The 19,857-nt window shown below is 41.1% G+C and overlaps 1 protein-coding gene across 9 annotated transcripts in view; it reads right to left on the bottom strand.

The window, feature by feature from the left end:
• Positions 1 to 19,857, bottom strand: part of EBF1 (EBF transcription factor 1) — a 264,071-nt gene that overhangs the window by 100,189 nt on the left and 144,025 nt on the right. For all 9 annotated transcript variants that reach the window (XM_090150701.1, XM_031598195.2, XM_031598196.2 and 6 more), the window contains exon 7: positions 534 to 615. In XM_090150701.1, coding sequence (XP_090006827.1) covers positions 534 to 615 — 82 coding nt within the window. The remainder of the gene's footprint in view (positions 1 to 533; positions 616 to 19,857) is intronic.

Raw genomic sequence — 19,857 nt, 5'->3', positions numbered from 1 at the left:
AGAAACATCCTTGGCCTTTTAAATTAAGTAGATACCATAGCTTCTGAGCCCCCCTACCACGTGCTGAGACACTGGTGAAATATCAGTCCAAAGCATCCCAAGAAAGATACCCACTGGTAGTTTCTTTCAAGAGGGGATGGACTATCATCATATTAACGCACATTTATGAGTCTTCAATGCCGCAGAAGAATAAATCCTGAAGCATAACCAGAGCCATGACGCTGATTTTGTTACTGAATTACTCTTACAGCTACCTCTGCCTCTACCAACAGACATGGCGCTCACTTTGTTTGGCACGTTTACATGAAGGCAACCAGTTTTCCAGGAAGAATAGAGAGCCCTAAAGCCAGGTTGTCTTGTGACCAAAAACTATAGTGAGGTCATTTTGATTTTTCTTTTCATGGATTCACTTCCCACTGAGATAATTTTATCAAGAATGTTCTTGACCTTACATTTTTAGCATCTCCCAAAGAATTACTAGGCTAGTTTAGGTTAGCTGCTGTTTTTTAAAGGAGGAAGCGTGCCCAACTGACCTGAAATCGTCGCATGTCTCGAGGGTTTCCTGCATTTTTTAGACAATTTTGGTTACATTTGAGAAAAAATTTCAAGAAGAACCTGCGGAGAAAGAGAAATGGACATTATCATCTTATAAACAGTGCACAGTACTACATTGTTACATCTGTACATTTGGTCTAACAAAGCCTTATAAACATCAGCAATCTCGACTCAGACAATTCATACCACTGACTGTCCAGTGAGGGATCAGAGGCCACAGTCCAGCAAAACGTGTAAGGATGTTGTAGAGTGTACATGAACTTAATAGTTCTACTGTAATAGAGCCATTAAAGACTTCAGATATGGTCCCCCCTTCACACTAAATAGGCGAACTCATGGAGCAAGAAAGTAAGAGATATATGTTGTGGTCCAGCAAGAAGAGAAATAAAAAATGCCAGCCAAGAAAAGTTTTTCATGTATAAAAGGGATTTTGTTTTACAAGTTCAATTTAGCATGCACATTTTGATTTAATACACAAATACAGAAACCATTCCATACAATCAAAATCTCCCTTCCACAATTACACTCAGTTTGTACATAATATTGATACTTAAACTGTGGATAGCAAAAGGCCAAAAGCCCAAGAGAAGGACAGGAAAGTCTTAGTTAAAAGACTGACATCATGGAAAAATGAAATATTTTCAATGCTGCCTGTTTCCTGGCCATACACAGTTCACTGAAGTAGCTATGTGACCCTGACATATATCTCTAAGAAAATACATTGCATTTTACAAAGCCAAAGAAAAAAGCAAACATTTCACTGAAAATATTTCCTTCGGTGTTATGCGTCAGTGGACTTGTAAACTCATAAAGACAAGTCAATGAATAATGGTGGGTCTCAGATTCCAGGCTTTCTCCTTGAGAGCCAAAGTTTATCAGCCTTTTGTCCAAAATAAACTACAGACTAAGGCTTACTAAAGCTCAGCTGTGCAAAATTTAATCCTACAGCAAGTTTAAAACCTAGTGCAACCAGACAGAGCAGCATTACATTTGCAATAACCATCAGTTGACTAAGCAGAAGTTAATCTGACCTGTCTCCACATAAAAAAAAAGCAAGGCGAGGGATTGTTTGGTCCTGCTTTGCTTGAAATTGGAAAGTTAACTTCTGCAAGCACCCATCTTTTAACACCCAAACTGAATGAAAGTCAGCAGAATTTGCACATGCTGCCAACAAGAAAGGCGAAAGTGGAGGGTAAACAGCTACAGAAAATCCCTTTTTGATGAGCAGCATTCTTTGCCCTGCTCTAGCTGGGATGCTGCCCCTCAAACCAGCAAGCTTCAGGGCTTGTTCCTGCATGCCAAGAAAATCATGCCAGGCACAGTGGCGAGGACCAAGTCAAACTCCAAGGGACTATCTTCACTAAAGAAAAGTAAGGTAATGTGGGGGATTATAAAATGCAATGCTCAGGATTATCAAGGGCTGATGTCCTGGCCCACAAAGTCCCTTCTCCCCCTGTGCTCAGAAATAAAAGCAATCAATATAAAATAAACAGGCATCACTCTTGAAGAGAAGTTTGGAAACGCTGTGTTTGTTTATACCAAAATTAAGAGAGGTATAAGCCATTACACTTTCTCATCAAGCAGGTTCTGATTTTCAATAACTGAAAGTTGGTGCTATTTGTTGTATGCGCGTGTGTCTTTTTAAGCCTCTCATGGCCAGCTGTGACAGCCTGACTCAGACTGTGTAGAAGGAGCTGTCAGCACAAATCTTGGCATCTCAGATCCAGACAACTGCTTACCACCAGGCGAAGGTTTGTACTCGTGCCAGAATGGATTTTGAGAGACAAGCAAACAGGGCATTAATTCTGCCAAAGAAAAACGAAAAGTGGGGAGAGTTCGGGGTCTTACACTTCAGATTATGGTTTTCCTGTCAACAGCTCATCATTTAGTTCACGAGCTATGAAGGGCATGGACATCAGATCCCCCTTGCCCTAAGCTGGCCCTGTCATGCAAAATGCTGGCAGGATCCAGAGACCACCTCTCCAGGCAAGGCTGCTTGCTGAAAAAAAAAGCCTGGCCATCTGTTGGGAAGTAAAGACATCCCTGTCAGTCTGTGCTTACAACCTCAGACAAGCCCTTATGTGGCAAAGCCTCAGGACTACTCATTCTATGGGATGAAGCCTATGCTCACTAAGGTTTGTTACGGCACCATTCCGAGTTTTGCCGAGTACTGGGCTCAGCAGCTGCATCCTTGGTCTGCTGCGGTCCTTCCGCCATACCATAGCCCCAAACAGAGCTCGGAAATGGCAGAATTAAACATATCAGCACTGAAAGATAGCATAAGCAATGCAAAGGCTTCCCAGCCACCGCACCACACACATAAAATGCACAGCTGGAGGCTTGATGCAAGAGCCCCTCAGAAGAGATGGAAAGCTTGGTGAACCTCTGGACAAGCACTGCTCATTGCAGCTGGGAGATTCACTACGAAATACAGGAACTGTGTTCTGGAGTTTCCAAACTGACAAAAAGTTTGGAAGTCTAACTCTAATTGCTCCATCTTCACCAAATCTTATGGAAGCTTCATCAAAATAAGCTGTAGAAGAAATCAGACTAATCTATTTAAGTCTACCAAAAGACCTCGGGTAAGCAAACCAAAATTCATTTGAATTAAATCAACTCAATAAAAAATTAACTTAAAATATATATATTTTTTTTCAGATGAATTTTCAAGATACCTTACTTACACAGCCAAGTTCATCCACTGTATTTTAAGTACAAATTTGCCAGTTCACAGAATCACAGAATGTCAGAGATTGGAAAGGACCTCAAAAGATCATATAGCCCAAAACTCCTGCCAGAGCAAGAGCACACCTAGATCAGCTCACACAGGAACACATCCAGGAGGGTTTTGAATGTCTCCAGAGAAGGAAACCCCACAAGGTCTCTGGGCAGCCTGTTCCAGTGTTCTATTACTGTGAAGAACACATCCTACCAAGCACTGTATTTTTGTTCCACTGAAAGATAAAACGACATATAGGCTTTGCACTGTTGGGAATGCACAAGAGCTGGAGCCCCCAGCTCCACGGACACATCCCAGGCTGGTCCAAACAAGAGGTAAGCAGCTCCCAGGCTGGCCCAGTGCTCTCCAGCTGCCAGTGTCCCCACTATGACCAACAAATGAATCATGATGAGGGCAGAGTGGCACGGTTTGACTCATGAGGTTCAGCTCTCTCTCTCAGTTCCCTTGAAACTAATTGCCCCACTGCCTTCTTCACCTCCAGTCCAGTTCTGCCAGCCTCGCTCATTAGCAGCACTTCACTCTGCAAATATTTCAGATTTAGATTGACAGGACTGGTCCAGGAGAAGTGCCAGCAGAGCTGAACCCTTTGTAAGCACAAACTTCCATCTCTGTTTGTTTGCATCTAACTTCTTCACTGTGGGTTTTTTTTCAGCTCTAACATTCTCCCCATTTAACAGGGCTGTGTAGCATTAATACTAACCACAGAGGATATACAGCATTAATGCTAACCACTGGGGCCTGAAATTCATTCTGAAAATGAAAAAAATGTGAAAAACAGAGGAATGTCAGTGCAATCTTCAACTTTAACTCTCTCCAAACTTAGATGACTGCTAAACACCAGATCTTCTGCCACACAAGACTCAGTCATCAATTATAGTTATTGCTACCACTCAAAGTTTCTTTTCGCATGAATCAAACAGAACACATTTTCCAGCTCCGTTCCCGACTACTGACATCTCTGGCATAAGGAGCACTGGTGCATATGGAGCACAGAAACACAAGCCAAATCCACAGGAGTGAGCTCAGGTCCATAAACAAGCAAACTTTCATGAAGGACCTGAGTTGACTGACTTGCATTACTATTAAATCAGAGGGCTCTGGGCTTCATCCCTTATCCTATGTGGATATGGGACTCCAGTTTGGGGAAAAACAAGTTAATTTTAGGTTCTAAGCTATGATAAAATGCAGCTCAGTGCAGCTGCAAAAATGAATCAAGCATCAAAGTCTGTGTGCATGCAGCCCGTGCCATGGCATCGTCCTACCACAAATCTCTAAGAATTGCAAGGACCAATGTAGAACCTCCAGCTAAATACAAAATTCCAGTCTAAATCGGAGAAAAATTAATCTGAATTTCTGTCTTCTGTGTGTCAGCTGGAAGCTCTAGCAAATGGTTTATTAGCTCTTCTGGAAGGGTTCTCTCCTCACAACCTGAATGAAAATTCCCCTTAAGAGACTCTTTTCCTCACAAAGCTGCTCCTTTCCCAGGAAGGTTTTGGTCTGAGCAGGACTCTGCTCTCACCACTGCCCCACTCTGCCATGAGGGGCCCTTTCCCCAACCCTGTCTGAGCTCCCTGGTTGCTATGCTGCCTTCCCGCCCTGCTTCCTCTCCTCACTCCTGACACCTTGCAGGAGTTGGACTCGATGATCCTTATGGGTCTCTTCCAATTCAGGATGTATTATGATTCTATGGTTTTACCTGCTCCCCACTGCTGCTGGCTCCCTCCTGACACCCGTCCTCTGATTCCCCTCCTTCCACCACAAATTAATGTCCATGTTGATTCAAAGCAAACAAGGAGTTAAAGAAAGCAAGTCCTGACACGATCTGGACTGGTTCTTCTGTCACTCCCCCAAAGGAAATTTAAAGGAACTCAAATACGAAAGCTCAGCAGTAGGATTTTCTTGCCATTGCCACAATAAATATGTTTGTGGAAGGAGAAAAAAATAGTTGGAAAGGGAAGACCTGCTGCATTCCTGATGCTGAAGAAAAGCTTGTTTGTTCCCAATACATTGGAGAAGTTGTTCAGGAACAGTTCATCCATGTGAAAATATGACAGCTGTCGGGCTGCCAAGGTCAGCCAGAGCAGTGGCTATCCAGAAGTGCCAGTGATACAACTTAAACCTCTTTAGGGCAAGCAAATCTGACAAAACTCAACTCTTCTGCGGTGTAAATGCATTTGATAGAAGAGGGTAAATTTAGACTCCTGCGTGAAACACAGCAGTAAGCACATGTGAGTTTGCAAAATTAGTAAATGCAAAATAAGTGCAATAATTAGCAACTGCCCACCAGATAAAAGGATTGCACGCTCATTCTGTACGATGTACCGATTCAGCAGGAGCACTAAATATGTGCATAAATTTAAATACAGAAGCAGTTCTGTTGGAGACAAAGGTGGTATTCACATACCTCAGTACCTTGCAGAACTCAGCCACAATCCTTTCCGTGCTTGCCCTCCCAGCAAAGAGGATTCTGGACACTACAAATACAGTTTTCTCAAGGAGTTTATGATGGATAATTTCTTTCTGGTGAAAACTTGGCATATAAAGGTGCACAGAAGCCAATACAGGGGTGAATCCACAGGTCACCAAGAGGCAGCCAGTGCACACACTTCAGCTGCTTCATTTCCTTCTGATTTTCTGTGTACTTTTCAGACATAACTCTCTCAATCAAAAACTTCGACTGCATCTACTGGTAACTGCATTTGCTACTAAAATCAAAATATGGAGAGAACCCATTGTTTCATGCTATTTTAATTTGAAAAGAAAAAATCAAAGCACAGAAACTTTGCTGCAGAAACGTCAGAAGGACTGAGTGCATTTCTTGCCATTTCAAAGTAGCTTTTCTAGATAGAAAATTCCTAACTTTTAAAAAATTAAATTAAAATAGGATTTTTTTCCCCCTATCATTATAATCTTTTGACTTTTCCAGTATTTCTAAACTTCCCTTACAAGGAGCGTTTTTTGTTTGTTTGTTTTTTAAAGTCCAGTTCGCCATAGAAAAGATGTCAAAATAATGGAAAATTCGACACTAAAAGAAATTTGAGCCCAACCCAGCTAATAACTGCAGAAAAAAGAGAGGAAAAAAAAAAAACCTAACATTTGAAATATGCAAATTCCCATTCATTAGTGAATCCACTGTTGCAGAGTTTGGGAATTTGTTTTTTCTGTTTGTACATTAACTCACATTTCACATACAGTGAACTGGCCATGTCAAGTACTCCATTCACAAAAGAAAAATTGAGCCTTACATTGGTATCTACCAGCATGAGGTCGTGCATGGAAATCAAATATAAGCATGGGGGAAACATCCTATTACCCACATGTTCACAGCTGGATTTTGCTTGGCTCTTCAGTCAATAAACAGCAGTAGCTACCTTTTGTGGCATTTTTACAACAGGAAATTTATTCTGCAGAAGAGAAATTAAACACCAGATACAATCATCTAACTCTTTTCTAAACATAACCTTCTTGAGTTGTCAAACACCCTAATTATGAAGAAAAAAAAATCCCAAATCTGCTCTCACTGGATTCAGTATTCTCACTCAGCGACTTAAAACTGAAGCTGAATCAGACATGTATTTTGTATTTATAGGATGCTAAGTAGTCACTAAGGGAAAAAAAGCCAAAACCAAAAGCCTGAAAAATTATTTATTTTACTAGAAAATACATATTTCCCTCTTGAACTACAGAAAAGGTCCAAGAAGGCAATGTGACAGAGAGAATAAGCCTCAAGCAGCCAGAATCTATTGAGTGAGATTCTTCAGGCAATGCCATAATAATAGAAACAGAATAGTCTGCATTATTTTTGTAAACTCGCTCTGACTCCCAGAGCTGGCATAGCTGGGGTTTGCTGCTATCAACACAATAAATATTCAGTTCAGCACAGCAAATAGGTGAGGAGGCATCCATGTAATCACCAGATCAGAAGGTAGGACTGCCCAAAACAGCCTTAAATTACTCACTGCTTGCTTTACCAAGTCCTTTCAATCGCTTTTCCTTAAGTCTGTGCCTTCTGTGCGGCATATCAGTGTTTCATCTGGAATCTTACAGAATTCTCTAGCACTCTGATACGGAGTTAAAATGCATCAGAGAAATTTACAGTACTTTGGGAACGTGTGTTTGGCATTTTTGCCCATGAGTGAGTTAAAATCCCAAGGAGATGGTTTTGGTTCCTTCTCCCAGGTTTTTTAATAAGAAAAGAAAGAGACAACGCCACCAAAAACATCACTAAACAAAATTAAAAATAGTCCAGAGGCAGCTTTGAGTGCTCAGTTTCTGTAATTTAATTTTGCCCCAGATCTGCCATTTTAATATTTTTTTTCCCTTAAAGTTGTGAAAATCTGACTTTTCTTTCTTATATATCCTTACCTGTGCTCAGATCCCTTTATTTAAAAATTTTATTAGATTTCAGCTGCAGCTGCCCTCCTGCCATAGGAAGAGTTGGAAGGAGTTTATGCCATCTGCGTACAGAGCATACGCAGTGCATGCAGGATGGCTGTACCCCCACCCGCTGTACTCTGTGACAGCACGGAGGCAGCAGAGCCGCACTCCTTTGCAGAGCAGTCGTTTGCAGCACAGAAACCTCCAGCTCTGCCTTTCTATGCATACTTCAAATCACTGCCTGCTCTTTACGAGCTGATGGGCCAATGCTTTTGCTGAAATGGTGACAGACTTTCCAGCACTACAGTGAGTAAAGTCACATAATCAACAGAACTTATTTATTTATTAAAGAAAGAAATATATATTCAACCAATTTGTTTCAGCTGAACTACTTTTCATTTTGTCCTGTCTCCATTTCACCTATTTGACCGCTCACAGACCGGGCTACGAAAATGGGTGAGACATTTCTAATTTTACTAAAGATGCTACAATCCAGTCACTGGAAAAAATCTAAAACATCTCTGCGCTCTGTCATAGTTCACACAATGCCACTGAATTAGCAGCCCTCCCAGGGCCATAGTTCCGCTAAAAGAACCTCTGTTCAGTGTAAGCGATGACAGATAACAGCATTGCTGTTATTGTAATACGATATGAGTATTTGGTTGCCTGCTACCTCATGGTAAACTACTGTAACTTTAGCAGCATTACCGAAAAACATTGGTGGTATCGCAGTCCCAGTATGCTGCAGAGCAGTGCTAATCCAGCCAGCTCAAGCTGCTTCTCTCTTAGCAGATGTGGGACTCTAAAACTAGTCACCTGGAGCCAAGGGGGCTGATGACACACTCCTTTCATCCACTTGCTGGGAAACTTATAAAGATTCACATGGTACGTATTTCATGTGTGGGAAACAGACGCTTCCTTTCTCTTGCCCAGATCAGCACATGAATGCTCTACAGCATAAAGAAGATTGCACATAAAGTTGCGTGCAACCTGGCTGCATGTACAATAATCAATGATTTCTCAATCTGATGCCAGTAATACCCTTAAATAACACTGACACACCAGTGTGACCATCCAAACTGCCAAACCTAGCAGGGCAGGCTATTTATGGGATGTGTGGGAGCAGGATACCTTCTGGCCAGAGCTGGAGTATCAGCAGCACAGAGAAAAGGTTCCGTACAGACAGATGTGGAGTGTTATTCCAAAGCCCTCTGAGCAGAGGTCTCCTGCAGTGGTCAGGCAAGGTGCTGGTGTAGTTGTTACAGCATTCCTCCCCATGACCCAGCTCAGAACTCAGGTTTTGTTTTCAAGATTTTCCTTTTCCTATAAGTGGAAAAGGCAGGTTGGGAAAAAAGAAAAAAGAAAAAAAAAAAAGCCAGGAGGTATGGACTGCAATGGGAATACTTGACCAGACTTATGCATAGGACTGATGGTCTGAAAAGAAAGAAGGGTCAGAGGAAGACACCCTCAAGTCTCTTATTCCCAACAATGTACAACATATGCCAATGGTGAATCAGAGGCACATCAGAAATGAAGAAAGCAATTTAGTTCATTCATGTCTCCAAATCATTAACAACATACAAGTCCAAGGAGTCTCCAGCCCCAGGGAAACGTAACAGAAATGCAGTGCACACGCTGACTGTGCGAGCTGTTCCACTGCCTCAGGACACTGCCAGCAAAAGTCATTTGTGGGACCATGGCATTAAGTGCGAGGGTGATACCTCAGCCCCAGCGTTTGCGTCACCAAATCCTCAGTAGAACTGTAATGGCAACGGCCAACTTAGAAATGAAATGATAAATTTTGTTTCACACAGCTCTGCTCTGAAGAGGAGTGCAAATTATATCAACTGACTCAGCTGCATAATTACAGAGAAGAACTTGGGAAGTGTCAGTATTCTGAAGGATTGAGTGCAACCCCTCGACAGACAATTTATGCTTCAAAAAGAAAATGAAGAGTTTGTTTCAAGTAAAGAAACAGCAGGGAAGGACTTTATGGAGGGGAGGAAAAAAAAGCAAAACAATAACGTTATCAAGTCATTGTAACTTCTAGTGACTTAAATCTAAACTGGGATTGTGGTCAGAGAGAGGAAAAACAGTCTGAAAAGGGATCTGCTGTGAGATGGTATTCTTTGTTTCTGTAAACTTCTTTGTTTCTTTTGTTTTGTGGAACGGCAGAGGCACTTTGTCTGAGCTGTACGAGTGGTGGTTCAACAGGAGGGTACTGTTGGGTGTTGGAAAGGGGATGCTGAACTTGTTCAAAGTAGAAAAATTGTGCAGAATTTCTGTGCATGTGTGAGTGTAAGCAACCGTAACGTTGTAATACGCGTTGTAAACCACCACACAAGTGGAAGACTGAAAGAGTAAAGGGAAAAGAGAAAGTTTGTGATGTCATAGCTAAGAAGATCACAGCAATGCTGGAGATGTTATCAATAAATATTGCAGGTGGACATGATCTTTAACATTACATTGAAAGAACATAATTTTAGAAATCATTACCCCCACAGCAGATGTGTAGAATCAAAACATAAGTATTAATATCACAGCATCTGAATGAAGCAGCACTTTTCCTAATGCAATGCACTTTGAACAGAGAGAAAAAGAAAATACTTTTGCTGATGCCCTCTTCTAATGTCATAGAGACATGAAAAGGCATTATAACCTGTAGCTATAAAGTTGTCTTCTGCACCCATCCAGAGGGTGATGCAGCTAATAAGTGTGGTCTGCCCTAGATGTCAGTCACCCAGTGAGGGTACCCACGCTGAAAGACAAAGCCAAATGTCCTAAACTGGAGTAGTATTATAATTGAAATGTGGGTGACAAGTCATAGGTGGGGTGAGGTAAGGACATCAGCTGGACACTGCTGGCTGTGTCACCAGGATGCCTTTCTGTGTGAACACAGGGATTATACCCACGATCAATGGGATTCATATCCACAAAACAAAGTCCATGAGGATTTGCAAAGCCCTACATAAATCCTGCATAGCTATTATTTTTCTGTATCACCATGGAGTAACGAGAATAGCATTAGCAACAGGAAAAAGCGTGTTTACAACAAGCATCTAGGTAACCATGCCAGGGCAGAAGTTTTTGTTCATCGACATTGTACCAACAAAAGCCACAATGAATGTAATGAACTAGGAACTGCTTGCAACTTGACAACTTTTCACTCTCTTTTTTATATTCTACTATTCTTCTTTAGAGAACAATTGTGCTGGCAACTGGCAAAGAGTAAAGAGGGTGAGCAAAACCTCACAGCTGGCCCCTTCTAGCACCTCCCTGGAAAAAAATATTTCCTCCCTAGTGTAAAAATAACTAACAAATCTCACCCAAAATCTTTGTAACTAGACAAACAGCTTAAAACCATCAAGAATGCCACATGAGTACAGAATATTGATCGCTCTTTTTGTGCTCAGTTCTGCAGCTCCCACAAAGTTGCACTAAAGACTTCTCTATTAAGACCTAATTGCATAATAATTGACTTAAATGTTGAAACATACTATCCATTCTATAATGTATATACATTTCACTAATGGAAAGGCTGAAATCCTGTGGGATGGCTGGCAAAACAACGCAAACCTAAAAGATGAAATCAGGGTCTTGTCTCAGAGATACTAATATAAATCTAGAGAAGACATTAATTTTCATCTTTTCTGGTGAATAGACACTCCAGGTCCAGAGTTAACCAATACAGGAAATAAAACACAGCTATATACCCAAAGGCTTGGTGAATCTCATTTGCTAAGCATACAATATCAAGTTTTAAATCCCCACTCAATCTCCAAATAAAAATTAAGAGGGAGTTTGAAGAAACACTTTACAGTGACAATGACATGCGTTAGATAACGTGCTAAAATGCTCTCACATCACCTTGTCGATAATCACCACCAACCAACAGACAACCCTGACAAAATAATACTCTGGGCTTCGTTCAAAATGAGAAGGAAAATGCAGTTAAATGTACATTATCTAAGTAAGCTGCATGTGAGTTCGGTGTCTATTAAACAAAATAATGTATCTCTGAATTCAGAAGTATGAATCATTCAGATTACAAGAAGTTTCTCTGCTCAAAGATTACTTGGACTGAGCAGAATTACTACAAGTACGAAGTGAATGCACTGCTCTTGCCTCTGCAGTGAAGTTTTTCAGCTGCCCTGGAGCTGTCTTCATCCAGCTTTAGCCTTGGCACCTCCCGAGTCTTTCACCAACATTTTACAGAGTTCATGGATATAAATAAGCAGGCTTGGCTTCACTGTATTTAGGAGAGCATGAAGATCCCTTCATCTTTAAGATTTCTGATGTTCAGTACAAGTAGCTAGCTGGAACCAGCAAGGACATTGAGGAGGAAACTTTTATCCTTGCAGAAAGCGTCTTGGGACTTGTTATGACTACAGGTGGTCAGACACTTGACTTTGTGTCTCTTCTGAAAGACAGCACCTGCACCAGCACAGTACTCCCTGGTGTGACACCTCTTCAGTAGCATCTGAAAGGGAAGCGTACCTCCTACTGAGCCACCAAACACTGCTTCCCACAGCAGCAAAGCTGTTCCTTAGAGGACTCTTCTTTTTAAATAAAAATTGTCAACCTAGTGATGCAGTGCCAATAACTCCATGTGGTTTTGCTTTTCTATATTCAGAAGGTTGCTTTAAAAAATGGGTTTCATTACACGCTGGGTACAGCCAGGTGGTGTGTCAGAAGTTTCAAACTGGTATGATTTTTTTGCAACTGGTCATGGTCTTCTTGATGTCCACCCATTCATTCAGAAGGCACGTTTCTAGAGTTCACCTACACATCTCTTTTTAAAGCAACAGACAAATACAGCCTGCACTCCTAGACAACAGTTTCTGGTTATTTCCTTTCCACTTCTGAGGATCACAAAATAATGACCTTTTCTACTTTAATAAAAGGAAGCTTTGTATTGAGTCATAGGCAATAATGCATTTGGGATATGTAAACCAAGAAGGAACGTGGGGCTGGCAGAACACCCACTGAAATGTCTTGCCTTCATCTCAGGGAAGATCATACTTTTGAGATATTCAGGCAGAAATTTAATATGAAATACGCTGGTAGCTCAAAGTACTGATGACTCCAAGCCAGACCCTCAAACCAGAACATTTCTGCACTCTGAGCAATGCCTACTCTGCACCCTAATTCAGTGGCTGGACATGCCTTTGTAAGGAGCGAAACAAATTTGGACGGAAACTGCCACACCTTTATGGAGTTCCAGTTTGAGCTTCTCACCTAACCAGAAACAACTAGTTCAGATCCCATCTTGGAGACCTGATCTCAGGCCCTAGAAGTTACAGGATGAAAAGGAAACGTCTTTCTTGAATGCACTGAGAGGCATTTCCAAACTATTCCCACCCATTACTTCTTAAAGGATGCAGCAAACAGCACCCCTTAGGCTGTATAAATCTCTGCAGAAGGAGCAGAATAATTTTTCTCCCATCACAAACCTTCCAGTCTAATATTTGACAGCCTAGATCAGGTGCTGTCCAAACATTTATTAAAACATTTTAAATGATGAATATATCCAATTATTACTATTAATGCAGCTAATACTGACTAATGAGGGGGAAACATACTAGCTTGTGTCCCACAATTCATTACCCCTGCCTTGTCAACAATTCAAAGCCCAAAACCTAATCATCCATACTGGGCCCTGTTATATTTCACACGTCACATTTAATAAGTCACTCAGTGCCTATAAATTAATGTAACATGTCGGCGTTTATGAGTGCGGCTTTGTCACTGTTAACAAATGATGTGCTGGCCTGGTCTGCTGCAGCTCAGCAGTGACGAATGACGGAGGATGATTTCTCTCCAAACTATAATCCACACGCTGGGGAGCACAGCAACACATAGATACGTGTATGGACACGTGTGCTCACACATGTACACACATAGTGCATGTGGAAATAGTGTGTAAAGCAAAGAATGTGCACCTGCATATGTTTTTATAGGCATGTTTAATATATCTCAGTGCTGAGTGCTTTTTAATTAGGTCATTCTATTTTATCAATATGTAGCATACCTATTCATATATGCATATATACATACACTATATACTGTATGGGATTGTAGGAATTCAGATGTGGCTCTCCAGCAAGTTTAACAAACATCTCTCTATTGAATGTATCATGCTGCAATTTCACCTGTGTTACTTTAAGCCAACTAAGTTTCTAAAAAAAATCATACACACAGGTGGGGCCAAGTTAGATTTACAATTACTCTGAGCACCTGTAGTATTTCCACGCTCAGTGCTTTCAGAAATGAAACACTGCAGACTTGCAGTAGAAAACATGCTGCTGAGCTGCAGATGAGTGGCACAGCACCAGCAGGTTTCGTTGGGTATCTTTTTCTGAGCAAAATTGATTTTTTTAATGGTATGAATTATTCACAGCTTGAAGACATACTGCTCATGAAGAGAAACAGTACCTGTGACATACAGCTAATTTTTAACATACTTCTTGATATTTTCCTGCACAAAGTGTAAGCACTGGGAAGTACCAGGAAAACGTTGGGGTCTTTTTGGTTACTTCAGTTACAGCTGTGACAGGTTCAGGATTGATGAAAGACATCTGGACCTACATACGGCTGCAGTAAGTACTATATGCAGTAATAAAACTGCATGTTGCAAATGCACATCGTGGCCAGGAGGGAAGTTGTCATTGGAAGCAGCTTTTATAGAGCTCAACTGGTTTGTCAGCAGTGGAGGAAGAAGACAAAACAGGGAAACAACCCCTGAGAGATAAGCTCTTAGCCCCTAGGAAAGCTGAATTTTAACAAATCACAGAACAGGACCCCTGCTTTGGTTTTGTAGCAAGGCTTTCCTGATGGCAATGCCCGATTCATCCTTCTGTTCTCTTTTACATCAGTGATGTATCCTACATTACAACAGCAGATTCTCTATGAAATGAGACATATTCAAATACACGCAGTAATGTGAAAAGTGTAACTGAGATGTGAATGGATCAGTGCTGAGCCCACAGCCAGCCTGGGAGCAATAGATCTCACTGTGAATTTTGTTTTGTTTTTTTTTTTAAAAAAAAAAAAGATTTGTTTCCCAACAGTGGCAAACAAAAACTTGTGGGAGACTCATGGCTGAGAACCTGGCAATATGAAAAAATGTGTGCAGAAAAAAACTGTGTTAAAACATCTTAGACAGTTTGTAAAGAAAAAGCATCCTTTCCTGATAAAATGCAAGACTTGCTTGCAAATTTTAATTTAAAAATGCTAAGTTTAAAAAATCCTTTGCAATAGATTTAAAAGCTGACGTTATTTACTGCATTGATGCATTTTCATTCATGAATTTTCCTTTCTTTCTCTTGGACCACTGACCCACAGATAGCTCAGCGATTCTGATTTTTGTTTTTTAAGCCTGGTTTCAAACCCGAAAACTCTTGAGAGGACTCTGAACCTGGTAAAAGGTTTCCTGCACAGGTCTAGTAAAAACTGCCCAGATGTTTGTGTTACACTGGGGCTGAGCCCACTGAAGTGAACCCTCCACAGAGGGAGGGCCACCCTTCCAGCAGTGCCATGACTGGAGATCCCTGCCTGGATACATTACACTGAATTTGGAACATAGTACAGGTACTGAGATTTAAACTCACCTCTTAGGAGCAAATAGCAAAGAGCAAACTGAGAAGCAGTGACACCAAGAGCTCCTCTGCCAGATGGATCTGGGAGGCTTGGCCAACCCTTCCACCCAGGCAGTACAGACAGAGATGGACTGCTCTGGAGGCCAGTTCTGGGCAGGAGCCCAACCCAAGTGTTTCAAATTGTTTTTGGAAAAAGTTTGTCTTTCCATAGCCTCCACGGAGGGTAGCCAGCTTCCTGATTGGGCTTTTCCACTGTGCTCTGGGGCTACATTGTGCAAATACCCCCTTGAAAGATACCTTCTTACAGAATGAGAAATACCAACCTCTATTAATACCGCCCTCCAAAAGTTATTTAATTGAGCAGTATTCAAAACACTTTAGGTTTCAACCACTGACAAAGGTTCGTTCTTTGCTTAACATCAGCTGCTGTGACTCAGTGCTTCCATGTTTTGTTGAAGAAGCAAAACTGAACAGCAGTGCAACAAAAAGCCATGCTTCTTTCCCAAATCATTCCATCCTGGAAGAGCCACCCAATGGTTAAAATACTAGACCAGAACACAGAAGACCCAGATTCCTTTCTCTGCTTGGCATACTTTGTAAGCTGCCAAGTCGCTTTTAAGCTGCTAAAGATGCAATTAAGCCCTCTTGAAAGTCCTACTGCACATTTTACTGCATCTTTAGAAGTCAAAACACCTTTAAAAATCTAGCTTTAAATCTCTCTGTGTCTTCTCTTCCCATCTTTAAAATAGGGATCATGACACTTCCCTATCACACAGGTACTGTAAGGATAGATAAAAACAAAGACACTTTCTAAAAAGTGTCACACATATCTAGGATTGTCTCATGTATTGTTGGCATTAAAAAAAGTCTCAGATACTTTTAAAGACTTCTGATATATAAAGAGAAACGATTTAGGATTTCATAGAGGTTTTTTTTTAATGCCTCTAAGAAAATTATTCAGTACAGGCAGTATCACTGATAGAAGCACAGTTACCAATTTGTTTTTCTAGGTCGTGTATGGGCTTCTTTGGGTAGTCCACACCTCTAGACTAATGGATAGGGTAAAAATTTGTTCAAAGGCTTGAGAATCGCTGCTCCTGCACTCTGTGTAATTGGGCAATAGCTGGTGCTGAAGGAAACCATGGCAGAGTACAACCGGAGGTCAGCCACAGTGCGGCAGCGTGTGGAGCAGAACAGCAAAGGCTAGTTGACCAATTAAAGGTAAGCGATGCCTCACGTCCCAGCTGCCTGCCATTTGCACAATGTGAAAGGTAATAAAGACCCTGAAAAACCCAGGACCACATTCCAGCCAAGCAATACAGAGCTCTCTTACAACAGAAAGTAGGGAGGGAAGGGGGGAAGAAACAAGATCCCCCAGATACTAAATATTTCGATCATTTCACTACAGAAAATGTGTTAATTGGCTATTAAAATGTGTATTACTTTCCCTAAAAGCAATTTTATAATTCCAGCACTTAACTCAGAACTCGTATAGTGCAAACTGTGCTTCCAAGAAGCTCCATGCTAACAAATACCCTATGCAGCAAAAGTTGAGACCATTGCTCCTAACTGAAAACAAACTGTCTGAGCGGTTCTGCTGTGCAGCACACCCCCACTGCTTTTCTTTAATCCCATCCTCCTCTATGCCCTATCATTCATTTATCTTCTCCAGTCCTTTCAGTCACAAGTTCTGTGTGGCAATACTATATTATTTGTACAGAAATCTGACCTACTGGAGGCCTCCAGGTACTACTGCAAAGTACACGATATACAAGAGAAAAGTTCAGTTGTTTGGGGCTTTTTTCCTCCTTACATAAAAACTGAGCTGTAATGGGCAGAAAGGAAAGCAAAAAGGGAGCAGAGTGACTAACAGGAAAACTCAGTGACATATACATGCCATAGTCAAGCTTAGCTAAGCCAAGTTTTTACGCTTAACTCTGATAACTTAGAAGTCCATGAGAAAGGTGGAGGCTTTGCAATAAAGCCATCACATCAGTGCTGCTGGAGAGAGTTTTCTAATTTACAAAAAAAAAAAAAAAAGTAAGAAGAGGCTGAATTTCCGTGTTGCAGAGGATTCATGGAATCTCTGAAATCTTGAAGAAAAGAAATCTGCATGACAATAACACTGTTTCCTTCTCTGAGAGACCCATAGAGCTCAAGAAATCGTACAGAAAGAAAAAAACAGCTATTTCCAATTCAGTCCATTGTACAGAATGGTGAATGTCGCAAAGTTTATTTTATAATGATATATTATCAAGAAAAATAAGGGCTCAGGCAGAGACCTATTTTCTCAAGAATTTATTGTTCACCAAAATGGTTTGTTTTGCAGAAACATTTCTTTCCCCTCTATTTATTTTTTTTCCTGGCAGTTCCTCTTTTGGCTTCATCTAGAACTGCCTCCATCCATACTTTCCTTGCCTTGAAGAGAGGTGAATCTTAAAACATCCTGTGTTTTGTTGCCTCCTGCTCTCAAACTTCCCCTGCACAGAGATGCTCTTTCTGTAATCACAACTAAGCCACTATTCTGGCTCCTCCCTCCTCAAACTTCAGAGGTCACCCAGACTTCTGGAGAGCCCAGAATGGAGCAAGGCACTGCAAAGCAACACTCAGCCCAGTGCCACCTAGAGACACGGGAACACATCTGAACCCCACAGTCAGGTATTTTGCTGCCAGACAACTTATTGGAACACCCAGGTGGTGGCACAGGAGGCCAGGAACAGCCCAAGCCCTCCAGCTGGAGCAGAGGGTGCTGCTGCTGCTCAGGGACTGGCTCCCAGCACAGGAACTCAGCTGCAGCAGCATCCCTCCTAATCCTGGTGTGAGGAGTGGAATGAGCTGCACTGAGATGAGGGGCTTTAAGCAGCTCTCCTCACCACCTGCCTGTGTGAACCAGCATCCCTACAAAGCATTGGCTAGGTGTGCTTTGCATGGATATTAGGAAGAATTTCTTCTCAGAAGGAGTGGTCAGACACTGGCACAGGCTGCCCAGCGAGGTGGTGGAGTCACTGTCCCTGGAGGTATTCAAGAAAAAGGCAGATGTGGTACCGAGGGATGTGGTGTAGCAGGCAACATTGGTGATAGGCGGACAGTTAGATGATCCTATAGGTCTTCTCCAACCTTAATGATTCTATGATCCCATGCTATTCCAGTGGCACCACAGACTGATAAAACTTCATCACTCTGCCTTTCCTGAGTGTTTACACTGCCTTATTACAGCAGAGGGACAATTTGTACTCTTTATGTACTTAGTTCCTATAGCTCTCATGTGAGTTAAGGTAATGCCAGTATTCTCTTTCCATAGGGGAGGAAAAGAATCGACTTAACAAGCTCATACAAATGTTTTTGGGAAAAGAAGGGAAGACACTCTAGTATATGAACAAGTATTCTGAATTCCGAACAAGAATTTCTATTTCAGTAATTATTTTTTCCAATTAAAAAAGTAGAAGGATTACAATAATAATCAAGTCTTACTCAGCTGCATTTTCCACTTGGAAGTAGTGTTTGGTTCAGAAAGTAAGTAAAGTAAAAACTGAGTAGGTGATGGAAATTCAAAGTGCATTGTCTGCCTAAGCTAAACTGATGCAATTCCACATATTCAGTTAAAAAAAAAAAAAAAAAGAAAAAAAACAAAGTCAAAAGTAGGTCAGAAAAGCTGACAGAATTAATCACAGAAAAGAAGAATGGAAAAATTGATGGGGAAAGATAACTTTTCATGATGAATTCATAGTCAGTGTTTAATTGAGTACAAAGAACTTGAAAATATACTTGGTGAGTGTCGGCATTAGCCAGACTGCTGCATGTTTGTTAGCAGTTAAGATGCACAAACTGATCAATAGTGTAAAACAAAGGAGCCCAGGTATGCATGTGTACTCATACATCACTTCAATAAATTATTCTGGGTGTTAGAACCAGGGGGAAGGGAGGGAGGTGGATTTAGAACAATCATTTTGGGATCAAGAGCTAAATCATTTCAACCACATCTTGATTTCAGCAAAACTCTGCAGGAATTATGAGGCTTAACAGCATCTCAACAATTAGCATATTATAAATACAAAAATGATATATTAAAGCGAGAGGAGAAAAAGGCCAGCATTTTACACCTACAGTAATATAATTCCACTACTTAATGCAAAGTAACAGGCATTAGAGTGTTTGGGATCCTCTTGTATAGCGTTATCTGCTCTATCAGTAAATGAGACTATGTGAACAGTACAACCTATAAATAATTCAAGGCCTGAGATGGCAATTATAGAACCATGCACAACCAGCATGAATATTTTATGAAGGCTAAAACAGCCCTCAGAATGAATCATGGATAGATGAACACACACACACACACACACACACACAGACGCTCAGCTGTTGGCCAAGTATTGCTTCCAGACATGGCTTATATCTGATCCTCAGTACACCCCCAAAAATTCTTCAACACAGAAGTCAGAAGTTACATCTGTATTTTTATATATTAAAAGACATTAAAAAATAAATAAAGCAATGGCAGAAAAAAAAATGTTTTATCGGTGAGAGAAAATGTGTATTTCTTTCCCAGGATTCTAGCAGAAATTCTAAACAACTTTTTCAGGTGCA

Source organism: Phasianus colchicus, chromosome 15, assembly GCF_987193195.1.
Source record: "Phasianus colchicus chromosome 15, bPhaCol1.hap1.1, whole genome shotgun sequence".
In the NCBI taxonomy this organism is placed as follows: Eukaryota; Metazoa; Chordata; class Aves; order Galliformes; family Phasianidae; genus Phasianus; species Phasianus colchicus.
Note: the sequence above shows the minus strand (reverse complement) of the source record. Positions and strands in the feature narration are given on the sequence as shown.